General features: G+C 43.7%; 1 protein-coding gene across 3 annotated transcripts in view; it reads right to left on the reverse strand.

The window, feature by feature from the left end:
- Positions 1-515: 515 nt before the first annotated feature.
- Positions 516-17,680, reverse strand: part of LOC135558291 (V-type proton ATPase subunit H) — a 39,055-nt gene continuing 21,890 nt past the window's right edge. For all 3 annotated transcript variants that reach the window (XM_064992008.1, XM_064992009.1, XM_064992007.1), the window contains 7 exons: positions 14,406-14,503; positions 12,361-12,553; positions 11,174-11,352; positions 10,437-10,562; positions 6,759-6,860; positions 6,201-6,314; positions 516-969 (listed from right to left, as the gene is read on the reverse strand). In XM_064992008.1, the coding sequence (XP_064848080.1) occupies positions 900-969; positions 6,201-6,314; positions 6,759-6,860; positions 10,437-10,562; positions 11,174-11,352; positions 12,361-12,553; positions 14,406-14,503 (882 nt within the window). In that variant the 3' untranslated portion in view covers positions 516-899. The remainder of the gene's footprint in view (positions 970-6,200; positions 6,315-6,758; positions 6,861-10,436; positions 10,563-11,173; positions 11,353-12,360; positions 12,554-14,405; positions 14,504-17,680) is intronic.

Genomic DNA, 17,680 nt, shown 5'->3' on the forward strand with positions numbered 1-17,680 from the left:
AATCCGTCTGGCCCTGCAGCCTTGTGAATGTTGACCTGTTTAAAAAGGTCTTACTCACATCGGCTACAGACAGCGTGATCCAAAACGGCTAATGCTCTCATGCATGGTTCAGTGTTGCTTGCGTCGAAGAGCGCATAGAAGTAATTTAGCTTGACTGGTAGTCCAGAGTTCATCTAAACAGGGGATCTTGTGTGTTTATTTGTGTGTGCTGTCTGTGTGAGATAGAACCCAGTGGAGTGGGGAACAAATACATAAATATTGACTCATCACAACTCCGCAGCTGTATGCTGGCCTGGTGCCACGCACAACATAGCGGAGGTCTTAGTTTTCTATTCCAACAACTCTTCTCCTGTGAGAGGCAAAAGAAGATCCAGGGTCCAATGCTGGACTTGCTGTGGTCGGTCTCTCAATCTGACACGTTTTTCAAAATGCATCTTAAACTACCTGAGAGACTTTACCTTACAGTTATGAGAGATGACAGCAGTCAAGAACCTGCGAAGAAACACAGCCCATCAGACCCTCTAGATTAGTTTTATTGGAATGCATACTCAACATTTTACACACGACACAAATAACTTCAGCCATTTAAAATTGATTACAACACAAAGTGCTATTTAAATCACCTTACATCACATACGTGTGAGGACACATGACATAATATACTGTAGCATGACCAGGAAATCAACATACAGCCAGAGTGGAAGAGAATTGACAGGTAAGAAAAGAGACACCTTTTACACATCAACTCCTGACATAAACTGGACAGTTGATCCAGGTAATTTCATTGGATGATGTACATAGATACACACTCAGCCACACATACACTGGTATGCATGTATACCCCAGTACATGTATGCAGACACGGAGTGGGTTCCATGCAGGGGTCAGGAGTTAGGAGATCAGCTCCTGGTGGCCACAGCCGGTTGCTGCTGCTGGTCAGACGACTGGAGCTGCTTCCCCAGATACTCCCTGTAGAGGAGAGGAGGAGTATATCATCAATAATCCAGAATCCATCCTTGGCCTCAACCCCATCAAACAGCTTTGGAATTAATTGGAACACCGACTTTTTTTTTTTTTTTTTTTACATTTTTGCTAATTTATATACAAAATAAAAAAAACTGAAATATTACATTTACATAAGTTCAGACCCTTTACTCAGTACTTTGTTGAACAACCTTTGGCAGCAATTACACCCTCAAGTCTTCTTGGGTGAGATGCATTTGGGGAGTTTCTCCCATTCTTCTCTGCAGATCCTCTCAAGCTCTGTCAGGTTGGATGGGGAGCGTCGCTGCACAGCTATTTTAATGTCTTTCCAGAGATGTTAGACCGGGTTCAAGTCCGGGCTCTGGCTGGGCCACTCAAGGACATTCAGAGACTTGTCCTGAAGCCACTCCTGTCTTGGCTTTTTGCTTAGGGTCGTTGTCCTGTTGGATGGTGAACCTTCCCCACAGTCTGAGGTCCTGAGTGCTCTGGAGCAGGTTTTCATCAAGGATCTCTCTGTACTTTGCTCCGTTTATCTTTCCCTCGATCCTGATTTGTCTCCCAGTCCCTGCCGCTGAAAAACATTCCCACAACATGATGCTGCCACAGTCATGCATTACCGTAGGGATGGTACCAGGTTTCCTCCAGATGTAACGCTTTGCATTCAGGCCAGAGTTTAATCTTGGTTTCATCAGACCAGAGAATCTTGTTTCTTATGGTCTGAGAGTCTTTAGGTGCCTTTTGGCAAACTTCAAGCGGGCTGCCATGTGCCTTTTACTGAGGAGTGACTTCCGTCTGGCCACTCTTGTATAAAGGACTGATTGGTGGAGTACTGAGGAGATGGGAGTACCTTCAAGAAGGACAACCATCTCCACAGAGGAACGCTGGAGCTCTGTCAGAGTGACCATTTGGTTCTTGGTCAACTCCCTGACCACGGCCCTTCTCCCTCGATTGCTCAGTTTGGCCGGGTGGCCAGCTCTAGGAAGAGTCTTGGTGGTTCCAAACTTCTTCCATTTAAAAATTATGGAGGCCACTGTACTTGGGGACCTTCAATGCTGCAGAAATGTTTTGGTACCCTTCCCCAGATCTGTGCCTCGACACAATCCTGTCTCGGAACCTCATGGCTTGGTTTTTGCTCTGACATGCACGGTCAACTGTGTGAACTTATATAGACAGGTGTGTGTCTTTCCAAATCATGTCAAATCAATTGAATTTACACAGCTGGACACCAAAAAAAGTGTAGAAACATCTCAAGGGTGATCAATGGAAACAGGATGCACCTGAGCTCAATTTCTAGTCTCATAGCAAAGGGTCTGAATACTTATGTAAATAAGTAATCTTTTTTATTTTTTCTAAATTTGGTACAATTTCTGAAAATCTGTTTTGCTTTGTCATTATGGGGCATTGTGTGTAGATTGCTGAGAATTTTTTTTTTATATTTTGTAATCCATTTTTAGAATAAGACTAACTTAACAAAATGTGGAAAAAGTCAAGGAGTCTGAATACTTTCACAAGGAACAGTATATAGTGAACGTGTTGTAAACCAACAGGTTCATATATACAGTACCAGTCAAAAGTTTGGACACATACTAATTGCAGGGTTTTTATTTTACTATTTTCTACATTGTAGAATAATAGTGAAGACATCAAAAACTATGAAGAATCTATATATAAAGCCTATTTCAGAGTAGCCACCCTTTACCTTGACAGCATTGCACACTCTTGGCACTCTCTCAACCAGCTTTATGAGGTAGTCACCTGGAATGCATTTCAATTAACAGGTGTTCCTTGCTAAAAGTGAATGTGGAATTTCTTTCCTTCTTAATGCGTTTCAGCCAATCAGTTGTGTTGTGACAAGGTAGGGGTGGTATACAGAAGACAGCTTTGGTAAAAGTCCAAGTCCATATTATTGCAAGAACAGCTCAAATAAGCAAAGAGAAACAACAGCCCATCATTACTTTAAACATACATTGCTTGCTGTTTGGAGTTTCAGGATGGGTTTCTGTATTGCACTTTGACATCGGCAGATGAAAAAAGGGCTTTATAAATTTGACTGATCAGTGAATTCAGAAAATTTCAAGAACTTTTAAAGTTTCTTCAAGTGCAGTCGCGCCAAGAGCTATAATGAAACTGGCTCTCATGAGCACCGCCACAGGAACGGAAGACCGAGAGTTACCTCTGCTACAGAGGATAAGTTCATTAGAGTTAACAGCATCAGAAATTGCAGCCCAAATAAATGCTCCACAGTTCAAGTAACTGACACATTTCAACATCAACTGTTCAGAGGAGACTCTATGAATCAGGCCTTCATGGTATAATTGCTGCAAAGAAACCACTAAAGGACACCAATAATAAGAAGAGACTTGCTTCGGCCAAGAAACACAAGCAATTGACATTAGACCAGTGGAAATCTGTCCTTTGGTCTGATGAGTCCAAATGTAAGATTTTTGGCTCCAACAGCCGTGTCTTTGTGAGACGCAGAGTAGGTAAACGGATTATCACCGCATGTGTGGTTCACACCGTGAAGCATGGACGAGGTGGTGTGATTTGCTGGTGACACTGTTGGTGATTTACTTAGAATTCAAGGCACACTTAACCAGCATGGCTACCACAGCATTCTGCAGCGACACACCATCCCATCTGGTTTGCGCTTAGTGGGACTATCATTTGTTTTTCAAAAGGACAATGACCCAACACACCTCCGGGCTGTATAAGGGTCATTTCACCAAGAAGGAGCGTGATAGAGTGCTGCATCACCCGACCTCAACCCAATTGAGATGGTTTGGAATGAGTTGGACCGCAAAGTGAAGGAAAAGCAGCTAACAAGTGCTCAGGATATGTGGGAACTCCTTCAAGACTGTTGGAAAAGCATTCCTCGTGAAACTGGTTGAAAGAATTGCCAAGAGTGTGCAAAGCTGTCAGATTTGTTTAACACTTTTTTGGTTACTACATGACTCCATGTGTTATTTCATAGTTTTGATGTCTTCACTATTATTCTACAATGTAGAAAATAATAATAAAGAAAAACCCTTGAATGAGTAGGCGTGTCCAAACTTTTGACTGGTACTGTATATACACTACCATTCAAAAGTTTGGAGTCACTTAGAAATGTTATTGTTTTTGAAAGAAAAACTATTTTTGTCCATTAAAATAACACAACATTTACCAGAAATACAGTGTAGACATTGTTAATATTGTAAATAACTATTGTAGCTGGAAACGGCTGCTTTTATATGGAAGACATAGAGGCCCATTATCAGCAACCATCACTTCTGTGTTCCAATGGCACGTTGTGTTAGCTAATCCAAGTTTACCATTTTAAAAGGCTAATTGATCATCAGAAAACCCTTTTTCAATTATGTTAGCACATCTGAAAACTGTTGTTCTGGTTAAAGAAGCAATAAAACTGGCCTTCTTTAGACTAGTTGAGTATCTGGAGCATCAGCATTTGTGATTTTGATTACAGGCCCAAAATGGCCAGAAATACAGAACTTTCTTCTGAATCGCATCAGTCTATTCTTGTTCTGAGAAATGAAGGCTATTCCATGTGAGAAATTGACAAGAAACTGAAGATCTCGTACAACACTGTGTACTACTCCCTTCATAGAACTGGCAGCTTCATTAAATAGTACCCGCAAAACACCAGTCAACGTCAACAGTGAAGAGGCGACTCCGGGATGCTGGCCTTCTAGGCAGAGTTCCTCTGTCCAGTCTCAACGTCAACAGTGAAGAGGCGACTACGGGATGCTGGCCTTCTAGGCAGAGTTCCTCTGTCCAGTCTCAACGTCAACAGTGAAGGGCGATGGGATGCTGGCCTTCTAGGCAGAGTTCCTCTGTCCAGTCTCAACGTCAGTGAAGAGGCGAGTGCTGGCCTTCTAGGCAGAGTTCCTCTGTCCAGTCTCAACGAACAGTGAAGAGGCGGGATGCTGGCCTTCTAGGCAGAGTTCCTCTGTCCAGTCTCAACGTCAACAGTGAAGAGGCGACTACGGGATGCTGGCCTTCTAGGCAGAGTTCCTCTGTCCAGTCTCAACGTGAAGAGGCGACAGGGATGCTCCTTCTAGGCAGAGTTCCTCTGTCCAGTCTCACAACAGTGAAGAGGCGACTACGGGATGCTGGCCTTCTAGGCAGAGTTCCTCTGTCCAGTCTCAACGTCAACAGTGAAGAGGCGACTCCGGGATGCTGGCCTTCTAGGCAGAGTTCCTCTGTCCAGTCTCAACGTCAACAGTGAAGAGGCGACTACGGGATGCTGGCCTTCTAGGCAGAGTTCCTCTGTCCAGTCTCAACGTCAACAGTGAAGAGGCGACTACGGGATGCTGGCCTTCTAGGCAGAGTTCCTCTGTCCAGTCTCAACGTCAACAGTGAAGAGGCGACTACGGGATGCTGGCCTTCTAGGCAGAGTTCCTCTGTCCAGTCTCAACGTCAACAGTGAAGAGGCGACTCCGGGATGCTGGCCTTCTAGGCAGAGTTCCAATGAAAAAGCTGTCCAGTGTCTGTTCTTTTGCTCATCTTAAATGTTTCTTTTTATTGGCCAGTCTGAGATATGGCTTTTTCATTGCAACTCTGCCTAGAAGGCCAGCATCCCGGGGGTTGCCTCTTCACTGTTGACGTTGAGACTGATGTTTTGCAGGTATTATTTAATGAAGCTGCCAGTTGACTATAAATGTATAGTATTGATATAGTAAGTACCAGTTATTGACTAAGACATAATAGTATTAGCTCCCAAGTGGAACAGGGGCCTACGGTACTGCATCTCAGTGCAAGAGGCGTCACTACAGTAACTGGTTCGAATCCAGGCTGTATCACACCCGGCCGTGATTGGGAGTCCCATAGGGCGGCGCACAATTGGCCCAGCGTCGGCCAGGGTAGGCAGTCATTGTAAATAAGAATTTGTTCTTAACTGACATGCCTAGTTAAATAAAGTATAATAACAAACAGTTGAAGACCATACGTACCAGTTGGGGACCATGAGTTTAAACTAGTATCTAGTAGTATAGTAGTAGTAGTAGTAGTAGTACGTACCGGTTGCAGTAGTAATAGTAGTAATATAGTAGTAGTATGTACCGGTTGGGGACCATCAATTTAAACTAGTATCTAGTAGTATAGTAGTAGTAGTAGTAGTAGTAGTACGTACCGGTTGCAGTAGTAATATAGTAGTAGTACGTATCAGTTGTGGACCATGAGTTTAAACTAGTATCTAGTAGTATAGTAGTAGTACATACCAGTTGTGGACCATGAGTTTCTGCACGGCCAGCAGGGCGTTGTAGCGGACCAGCTGATCGTCATGGTGCATGTGGTTCATCACCAGCTGTTTACCTCCAAGCTGCTCTATCACCCTGACACAGAGATAAACACTGGTTATATAAACACAGAGTGGACAAAACCTTCCCACAGTTGTGTCAAGTTGGCTGGATGTCCTTCGGATGATGGACCATTTATTGATATATGCAGGAAACTGTTGAGTGTAAAAAACCCAACAGCGTTGCAGTTCTTGACACACAAACCGGTGCGCCTGGCACCTACTACCATACCCCGTTCTAAGGTATTTCAATATTTTGTCCTAATCATTCACCCCCTGAATGGCACACATACACAATCCATGTCTCAAGGTTTAAACATCCTTCTTTAACCCGTCTCCTCCCCTTCATCTCCACTGATTGAAGTGGATTTAACAGGTGACATCAATAAGGGATTATAGATGTCACCTGTTCAGTCTATGCCATGGAAAGAGCAGGTGTTCATAATGTATTGTTCACTCAGTATATACGGTGTGTCCTTACCGTTTCCCCCGAGGGTAGTGTCTGACGTATTCTCCAACATCATGAGCAGCTACAGCAATAACCTGAGGGTCATCAGATACCTCCAACAGCCGAGTAAGGATCCTGAGGAGGGAGAACATATAACACATAACTAACCCTGACATCAGATACCTCCAACAGCCGAGTAAGGATCCTGAGGAGGGAGAACATATAACACATAACTAACCCTGACATCAGATACCTCCAACAGCCGCCGAGTAAGGATCCTGAGGAGGGAGAACATATAACACATAACTAACCCTGACATCAGATACCTCCAACAGCCGAGTAAGGATCCTGAGGAGGGAGAACATATAACACATAACTAACCCTGACATCAGATACCTCCAACAGCCGAGTAAGGATCCTGAGGAGGGAGAACATATAACACATAACTAACCCTGACATCAGATACCTCCAACAGCCGAGTAAGGATCCTGAGGAGGGAGAACATATAACACATAACTAACCCTGACATCAGATACCTCCAACAGCCGAGTAAGGATCCTGAGGAGAGAACATATAACACATAACTAACCCTGACATCAGATACCTCCAACAGCCGAGTAAGGATCCTGAGGAGGGAGAACATATAACACATAACTAACCCTGACATCAGATACCTCCAACAGCCGAGTAAGGATCCTGAGGAGGGAGAACATATAACACATAACTAACCCTGACATCAGATACCTCCAACAGCCGAGTAAGGATCCTGAGGGAGAACATATAACACATAACTAACCCTGACATCAGATACCTCCAACAGCCGAGTAAGGATCCTGAGGAGGGAGAACATATAACACATAACTAACCCTGACATCAGATACCTCCAACAGCCGGATCCTGAGGAGGGAGAACATATAACAAGGATCCTGAGGAGGGAGAACATATAACACATAACTAACCCTGACATCAGATACCAACAGCCGAGTAAGGATCCTGAGGAGGGAGGACATATAACACATAACCCCTGACATCAGATACCACCAACAGCCGAGTAAGGATCCTGAGGAGGGAGAACATATAACACATAACTAACCCTGACATCAGATACCTCCAACAGCCGAGTAAGGATCCTGAGGAGGGAGAACATATAACACATAACTAACCCTGACATCAGATACCTCCAACAGCCGAGTAAGGATCCTGAGGAGGGAGAACATATAACACATAACTAACCCTGACATCAGATACCTCCAACAGCCGAGTAAGGAGGGAGAACATATAACACATAACTAACCCTGACATCAGATACCTCCAACAGCCGAGTAAGGATCCTGAGGAGGGAGAACATATAACACATAACTAACCCTGACATCAGATACCTCCAACAGCCGAGTAAGGATCCTGAGGAGGGAGAACATATAACACATAACTAACCCTGACATCAGATACCTCCAACAGCCGAGTAAGGATCCTGAGGAGGGAGAACATATAACACATAACTAACCCTGACATCAGATACCTCCAACAGCCGAGTAAGGATCCTGAGGAGGGAGAACATATAACACATAACTAACCCTGACATCAGATACCTCCAACAGCCGAGTAAGGATCCTGAGGAGGGAGAACATATAACACATAACTAACCCTGACATCAGATACCTCCAACAGCCGAGTAAGGATCCTGAGGAGGGAGAACATATAACACATAACTAACCCTGACATCAGATACCTCCAACAGCCGAGTAAGGATCCTGAGGAGGGAGAACCCTGACATCAGATAAGGATCCACATATAACGTAACACCCTGACATCAGATACCACCTAAGGATCCTGAGGGAGAACATCACCCTGACATCAGATACCTCCAACAGCCGAGTAAGGATCCTGAGGAGAACATATAACACATAACTAACCCTGACATCAGATACCACAGCCGAGTAAGGATCCTGAGGAGGGAGACATCAGATACCACATAACTAACCCTGACATCAGATACCACCTCGTAAGGATCCTGAGGATCAGATAACACATAACTAACCCTGACATCAGATACCACCTCAGTCACCCTGACATCAGATACCACCTCAGATCACTCCTGACATCAGATCCTGAGGAGGGAGAACATATAACACATAACTAACCCTGACATCAGATACCACAGCCGAGACATCAGATAACCCTGACATCAGATACCACCCTGACATATAACAGATAACTAACCCTGACATCAGATACCTCCAACAGCCGAGTAAGGATCCTGAGGAGGGAGAACATATAACACATAACTAACCCTGACATCAGATACCTCCAACAGCCTAAGATCCTCAGATAACCACAACTAACCCTGACATCAGATCAACAGATACATATAACACATAACTAACCCTGACATCAGATACCTCCAACAGAGTATCCTGAGGAGGGAGAACATACCATAACTAACCCTGACATCAGATACCTCCAACAGCCATCAGGATCCTGAGGAGGAGGACATATAACACATAACTAACCCTGACATCAGATACCCAACAGCCGAGTAAGGATCCTGACATCAGATACCACCCTGACATCAGATACCACCCTGACATCAGATACCACCTCGTCACCCTGACATCAGATACCACCTCGTCACCCTGACATCAGATACCACCTCGTCACCCTGACATCAGATACCACCTCGTCACCCTGACATCAGATACCACCTCGTCACCCTGACATCAGATACCACCTCGTCAACCTGACATCAGATACCACCTCGTCAACCTGACATCAGATACCACCTCTTCACCCTGACATCAGATACCACCTCTTCACCCTGACATCAGATACCACCTCGTCACCCTAACTAACCCGAACATTAGAAACGTCATCACACTAACAGCAGATACATTTATGAACTACCATGTCTTTCAAAAATATTAGAATCACTGACAAACTCTCAGCTAAGGTGCTGGTCTGTCTACAGTACCTAGATGCAAAACCAAGACGGGTGTGGAGTGTTCTCTAGTAAAGCCCCCCAGTTACAGAACAGCGTTCTCTAGTAAAGCCCCCCAGTTACAGAACAGCGTTCTCTAGTAAAGCCCCCCAGTTACAGAACAGCGTTCTCTAGTAAAGCCCCCCAGTTACAGAACAGCGTTCTCTCTAAAGCCCCCAGTTAAGAACCCCCCAGTTACAGAACAGCGTTCTCTAGTAAAGCCCCCCAGTTACAGAACAGCGTTCTCTAGTAAAGCCCCCAGTTACAGAACAGCGTTCTCTAGTAAAGCCCCTCAGTTACAGAACAGCGTTCTCTAGTAAAGCCCCCCAGTTACAGAACAGCGTTCTCTAGTAAAGCCCCCCAGTTACAGAACAGCGTTCTCTAGTAAAAAGCCCCTCAATTACGGAACAGTTTGCCCTGTCAGGTAAGAGATGCAGACTCCATTGAGGTTTTTTAAATAACATTTAAAAACCAACCTTTTTAGCCAGGCCTTTAATAAGTGATTGTATTCTTATGTTATTTTATTTACACTTAGGGTGCCATTTGGGATGCAAACTCATTACCGACCATCCACACTAGGTAGTGCTCTGTGTCTTACCGAACCATCCACACTAGGTAGTGCTGTGTCTTACCGAACCATCCACACTAGGTAGTGCTGTGTCTTACCGAACCATCCACACTAGGTAGTGCTCTGTGTCTTACCGAACCATCCACACTAGGTAGTGCTCTTTGCTTACTTGAGGAGTTCGTAGTTCTTCTCGTTGAGGCGAACAGCGTTCTCACGCCAGAACTTCTCTGATTTGTGGACCGGGCTCCACTCCAGGCGACCCGACTTCAGCTCTGAGCTGTACTCATCAAACGAACTGCATGTGAGTGAAAGAGTGAGAGAAAACAAGCTTAAATAACAAGCAACAAACAAACTAGCAGATAAACTTTGTTGAAGAACAGCCTCAGTCCCGACAGTCCTTAATATAGAGAGATGTTGACCTGTTGGAGAGTTCAATTTGAGAGGTATTCCAGGACAGGTCCAGTTCCAGTGTGATTTAAGAGATCTGTACAGTTCTGCTAGCGTAGCGCCTAGATTCTCCAGGTTCAAGTAACAGCATAGTAATGCCTGCTAGCGTAGCACCTAGCAGAACAGCCGAGTTCCTCCAGGTTCAAGTAACAGCACAGTAATGCCTGCTAGCGTAGCGCCTAGTTTCTCCAGGTTCAAGAAACAGCACAGTAATGCCTGCTAGTGTAGCGCCTAGCAGAACAGCCTAGTTCCTCCAGGTTCAAGTAACAGCACAGTAATGCATGCTAGCGTAGCGCCTAGCAAAGCAGCCTAGTTTCTCCAGGTTCATGTAAAAGCACAGTAATGCCTGCTAGCGTAGCTGGGGTTGCAGTAACGTTACCTGTCAGGTCCTGGACACTCTCTCGAAGACTCTAGGTTTGGTCATGGAGAAGTTAGGGTTAGGGGTCAGAAGTAACCTACCTGAGGTCCTGAACGCTCTCTCCCAGACTCTCCAGCAGGAACTTGATGTCTTCCGTAATGTCCTCATCGTCATACTTCTGCTGGTCCAGATTTTCCAGCTGCTTCAGAACCTTACACTGGATCATGGCCAGAGCATACTCCTGACGGGTCTCCCTATCCGCTGACTTCTCCAACAGGTTCTAGAATAATATTAACATGTATCATGGCCAGAGTATACTCCTGATGGGTCTCCCACTCAGTCGATTTCTCCAGAACCCTCTACTACGTATGTGGTTTGAGGAGATAGCAAGGTAACTTTGGCCAACCCTGAGTTCGACTCTGGATAACAAGTACCACGAAAGTTGCTCAGCTTTTAGCCAGGTACATTTCTACGGCAACAAATCCTTCAGATTTGGTGGATTGAGACGCATCCAATGAAATAAAACAGATCTCTAGCTAAAAACGGACAGGTATTTATGGGGAATTTTGTATTATGCTAATTAGATTGCCGCTTAAAGTCAAGGCATTGCAATATTTTCCGAATGCACAACTCAAACTGCTACAGCGACAAACTCCACGCCGCTCCTACTACACACGCTGTTCCGCACTGCCACACGCGTTCAAGAAAGAGTTAAGAAAATAGTACAAAATTATTGAAAAAAGTAGCAATAAAGTGGCTATATACAGGGGATACCTGTACCGGGTCAATGTGCGAGAAAAGGAGGAGATAATGTTGTTCCCAGACTCTCCTGGCTCAAAGTGGAGGAGAGATTGACTTCATCACTACTTGTATTTATGAGAAGTATTGTCATGAATGCAATGAGCTGTCTGATTGAACTACTGGCGCACAGCTCGGACACCCATGCATACCGCACAAGACATGCAGAGGTCTCCGCCCCTTGCATTTCCTTCATGTGAATGACAGGGATTTGGGCCTTGTCTGGGGACAACATGATCTCCTCCTTCATGTGGATGACAGGGATTTGGGCCTTGTCTGGGGACAACATTATATCCTTCCTGACAGACTCATTAAAGATTAAATCGTCATCCAGTTCGAGGTGAGTAAATCGCTGTACTGATATCCTGAAGCTCTTTTCGGTCATAAGAGACGGTAGCATCAACATTATGTACAATTGCTTAGATTTCTTTGACAGATCATTTAAGACAAGCGTAGCTGCTGAATAGGTAACGTAACTAGCAGTACGTACCCTGAAGGCAGCCAGGATGATGCGCGTGACCTTCTCCTTGACAGACTCCTGCAGGATGTCAGACAGGGCCGGCACCACGTTGTAACGGCGTAGCTGCTCACAGAGCTGAGAGTTGAAGGCCAGCAGCCACACACAAAACCCCATCTGGTACTGCAGCTGGAAACCACACTTGTTACTGAGCACAGCCGTGATGCTAGAGGGAGGAGAGAGAACAGGGTCAGGTAGTAATGCTAGAGGGAGGAGAGAGAACAGGGTCAGGTAGTAATGCTAGAGGGAGGAGAGAGAACAGGGTCAGGGGTCAGGTGGTACAGGACACCACACTTGTCGATCACAGCATTTTTAAGGTGCATCGTGGTTTTATTGCATGGTTTTAGTTATGGAGTTTATGGCTTGAGTTACAGATAACAGCAGTGGTTAGGCTAACTTCCTCTTGTAGTGTAGTCAAGCAGCATAAAGCATCAGACAACCCCAAACACACTAATGATGTAATGCTGTAATACTACTAACAGATAGAAGTTAGTAGTAATAGAAGTATCCAGTGAAGTATCCAGTGATTGTAACAATGACAACTAACAGAAGTATACTGAACAAAACTATAAACGCAACATGTAAACTGTTGGTCCCATGTTTCATGAGCTGAAATAAAAGAAATGTTCCATATGAATAAATTAATAAAAATTATTATTTCTCAAAAATGTTGTGCACAAATTTGTTTACATCTCTGATAGTATTTCTCATTGCCAAGATAATCCATCAACCTGACAGAAGCTGATTAAACAGCATGATCATTACACAGGTGCACCTTGTGCTGGGGACAATAGGTCACTAAAATGTGCAGTTTTGTCAAAACGCCATGCCACAGATTCCTGAAGTTTTTTTTTAAACCTTTACTTAACTAGGCAAGTCAGTTAAGAACAAATTCTTATTTACAATGACGGCCAAACCCAGACAATGCTGGGCCAATTGTGCGCCACCCTATGGGTCTCCCAATCACAACCGGTGGTGATACAGCCTGGATTTGTTTGGCCCTGTCCGGGGGTGTCCTCGGATGGGGCTACAGTGTCTCCTGACCCCTCCTGTCTCACCCTCCAGTATTTATGCTGCAGTAGTTTATGTGTTTGGGGAATAGGGTCAGTTTGTTATATCTGGAGTACTTCTCCTGTCCTAGTCGGTGTCCTGTGTGAATTTAAGTGTACTCTCTCTAATTCTCTCTTTCTTTCTCTCTCTCGGAGGACCTGAGCCCCAGGACTACCTGACATGATGACTCCTTTCTGTCCCCAGTCCACCTGGCCATGCTGCTGCTCCAGCTTCAACTGTTCTGCCTTAATATTATTCGACCATGCTGGTCATTTATGAACATTTGAACATCTTGGCCATGTTCTGTTATAATCTCCACCCGGCAGAGCCAGAAGAGGACTGGCCACCCCACATAGCCTGGTTCCTCTAGGTTTCTTCCTAGGTTTTGGCCTTTCTAAGGAGTTTTTCCTAGCCACTGTGCTTCTACACCTGCATTGCTTGCTGTTTGGAGTTTTAGGCTGGGTTTCTGTACAGCACTTTGAGATATCAGCTGATGTACGAAGGGCTATATAAATCAATTTGATTTGATGTACAGGAAACCACACTTGTTAATAAATATAGTAATAGTATCCAGAGTCTAGTAGTCCGCAGTAGTAGATGTAGTAATAGTATTAGATGTAGTAATAGTATCCAGAGACTAGTAGTCCGCAGCATTAGTGGTAGTAATAGTATCCAGAGACCAGTAGTATTAGATGTAGTAATAGTAGTATATGTAGTAATAGTATAAGATGTAGTAATAGTATCCAGAGACCAGTAGTATTAGATGTAGTAATAGTAGTATATGTAGTAATAGTATTAGATGTAGTAATAGTATCCAGAGACCAGTAGTATTAGATGTAGTAATAGTAGTATATGTAGTAATAGTATTAGATGTAGTAATAGTATCCAGAGACCAGTAGTATTAGATGTAGTAATAGTAGTATATGTAGTAATAGTATAAGATGTAATAATAGTATCCAGAGACTCACCAGTTGACCCCGTCAGCCTCCACCCAGGCAAACCTGTACTCATTCACCCTCAACATCAGCTGGAGACAGCCTGCAACACACTGCACATACTGAGAGCTCTGCAGGGGGAGAACACAGACACAAACTTTTATTAAGACTGGTCAGGGAAACACAGGCAGGGATTTGGAGATACAGTGGGGCAAAAAAGTAATTAGTCAGCCACCAATTGTGCAAGTTGCCCAATTAAAAATATGAGAGGCCTGTAATTTTCATCATAGGTACACTTCAACTATGACAGACAAAATGAGAAAAACAATCCAGAAAATCACATTGTAGGATTTTTAATGAATTTATGTGCAAATTATGGTGGAAAATAAGTATTTGGTCACCTACAAAAGTTTCTCAATACTTTGTTATATACCCTTTGTTGGCAATGACAGAGGTCAAACGTTTTCTGTAAGTCTTCACAAGGTTTTCACACACTGTTGCTGGTATTTTGGCCCATTCCTCCATGCAGATCTCCTCTAGAGCAGTGATGTTTTGGGGCTGTTGCTGGGCAACACGGACTTTCAACTCCCTCCAAAGATTTTCTATGCGGTTGAGATCTGGAGACAAGCTAGGCCACTCCAGGACCTTGAAATGCTTCTTACGAAGCCACTCCTTTGTTGCACGGGCGGTGTGTTTGGGATCATTGTCATGCTGAAAGACCCAGCCACATTTAATCTTCAATGCCCCTTGCTGATGGAAGGAGGTTTTCACTCTAAATCTCACAATACATGGCCCCATTCATTCTTTCCTTTACACGGATCAGTCATCCTGGTCCCTTTGCAGAAAAACAGCCCCAAAGCATGATGTTTCCACCCCCATGCTTCATAGTAGGTATGGTATTCTTTGGATGCAACTCAGCATTCTTTGTCCTCCAAACATGACGAGTTGAGGGTTTACCAAAAAGTTATATTTTGGTTCCATCTGACCATATGACATTCTCCCAATCTTCTTCTGGATCATCCAAATGCTCTCTAGCAAACTTCAGATGGGCCTGGAAATGTACTGACATAAGCAGGGGGACATGTCTGGCACTGCAGGATTTGAGTCCCTGGCGGCGTAGTGTGTTACTGATGGTAGGCTTTGTTACTTTGGTCCCAGCTCTCTGCAGGTCATTCACTAGGTCCCCATATGGTGTTCTGGGATTTTTGCTCACCGTTCTTGTGATCATTTTGACCCCACGGGGTGAAATCTTGCGTGGAGCCCCAGATTGAGGGAGATTATCAGTGGTCTTGTATGTCTTCCATTTCCTAATAATTGCTCCCACAGTTGATATCTTCAAACCAAGCTGCTTACCTATTGCAGATTCAGTCTTCCCAGCCTGCTGCAGGTCTACAATTTTGTTTATGGTGTCCTTTGACAGCTCTTTGGTCTTGGCCATAGTGGAGTTTGGAGTGTGACTGTTTGAGATTGTGGACAGGTGTCTTTTATACTGATAACAAGTTCAAACAGGTGCCATTAATACAGGTAACGAGTGGAGTACAGAGGAGCCTCTTAAAGAAGTTAAAGGTCTGTGAGATCCAGAAATATTGCTTGTTTGTAGGTGACCAAATACTTATTTTCCACCATAATTTGCAAATAAATTCATAAAAAAATCCTACAAAGTGATTTTCTGGATTGTTTTTCTCATTTATTACAGGCCTCTCATCTTTTTAAGTGGGAGAACTTGCACAGTTGGTGGCTGACTAAATACTTTTTTGCCCCACTGTACCTGCTCTTCCATTCTGAAACAGGTGTGTTCAACATCACCAACCTCAATCAAATCCATCTTTATTTATATAGCCCACTTAACAAAAACAGCCACAGTGCTTGACAGTAATTGCTCAACAGTAACCGGCATCTGCAACCACGAGCACCATGCAGAACCATGCTAGACAAAGAGAGTATCATTACAGAACAGACAGGGACGTGTCCCCTCAAGGACCTGAGCAAAGAAAGCTGAGGAGAAAATAGATCCAATTAATCTGTTAGAGGCGTTTCATAAAAGCAAAAAAAAGGATCAGGAAGGAAGGGAGTGAAAACTGAGGAGACATCCTGAGAGCAACAGAAGCAGTAGAAACAGTCGTAATAATAGCAGCAGCACTAATAGTAGATGTAGTAGTACAAATACTAGTAGTAACAATAATAATAATAATAATAATAGTAGCAGATTTAGAAGTAGTAGTAATAATAGCAGCAATAATAGTAGATGTAGAAGTAGTAATAATAATAAGTAGTAGCAGATTTAGTAGCAGTAGTAATACTAATAGTAGTAGCAGTAGTAGTAGTAGCAGTAGTAGGCTCTCTCTGCAGTAGATTGCAACTCCACCCCCTATCTTGTCAGAAAATGTTATAGTTAGGGATGGAAATGTCAGGGTTTTTGGTGATCTTCCTAAACCAGGATTCAGACACGGATAGCACATCCGGGTTGGCAGAGTGTGCTAAGGCAGTGAATAAAACAAACTTAGGGAGGAGGAGGCTTCTAATGTTAACATGCAAGAAACCAAGGCTTTTACGATTACAGAAGTCAACAAATGAGAGCGCCTGGGGAATGGGAGTGGAGCGAGGCACTGCAGGGCCCAGATTAACCTCTACATCACCAGAGGAACAGAGAAGGAGTAGGATAAGGGTAAGGCTATTGAGCCTTTTCCCCACACATCTCTTTAAAACCTCTTCAGGATCTGACCCCCCCCCATTTTCAGTAGCTCATAACCTGAAGCAAGGATATGCATATTCTTGATACAATTTGAAAGGAAATACATTGAATTTATTGGAAATGTGAAATTCAAGAGAATATAACATTAGAACTGGTAGAAGAAAACAAAGATTGTTTTTATCATCATCTTTGAAATGCAAGAGAAAGGCCATAATGTACTATTCCAGGTTTGGTGCAATTTCGATTTTGGCCATCAAACTTGTCGTTGTCACTTTTGTGTTTAAACTTTTTCATATTGACATGCTGCATGACATCAGCAGCCTGGTGGTCCAAAATAGCATAACTGGTGTATTTTAACAGCAATAAACCCATCAGTTTAAAATGCATTTAGTATATATGTCAATCTAGAAAACCAGGCAACTAAAAGCAACTTTCTCAATGTTTTGGTTGGTTTCTAGCTTGTTAGATAGGTAGCTAACCTTACATTAGCTGGCTAACCAGTTCAAATAATGACCACATCATATAGCTGACAATGTCTTAGCTAATTTGGATTCATTATTACTGGAAAAGAAACTCAACAAGATCAATGTTCACAAGTTAATGGCGAGCTAATTAG

This window comes from Oncorhynchus masou, chromosome 17 (assembly GCF_036934945.1).
Source record: "Oncorhynchus masou masou isolate Uvic2021 chromosome 17, UVic_Omas_1.1, whole genome shotgun sequence".
In the NCBI taxonomy this organism is placed as follows: domain Eukaryota; kingdom Metazoa; phylum Chordata; class Actinopteri; order Salmoniformes; family Salmonidae; genus Oncorhynchus; species Oncorhynchus masou.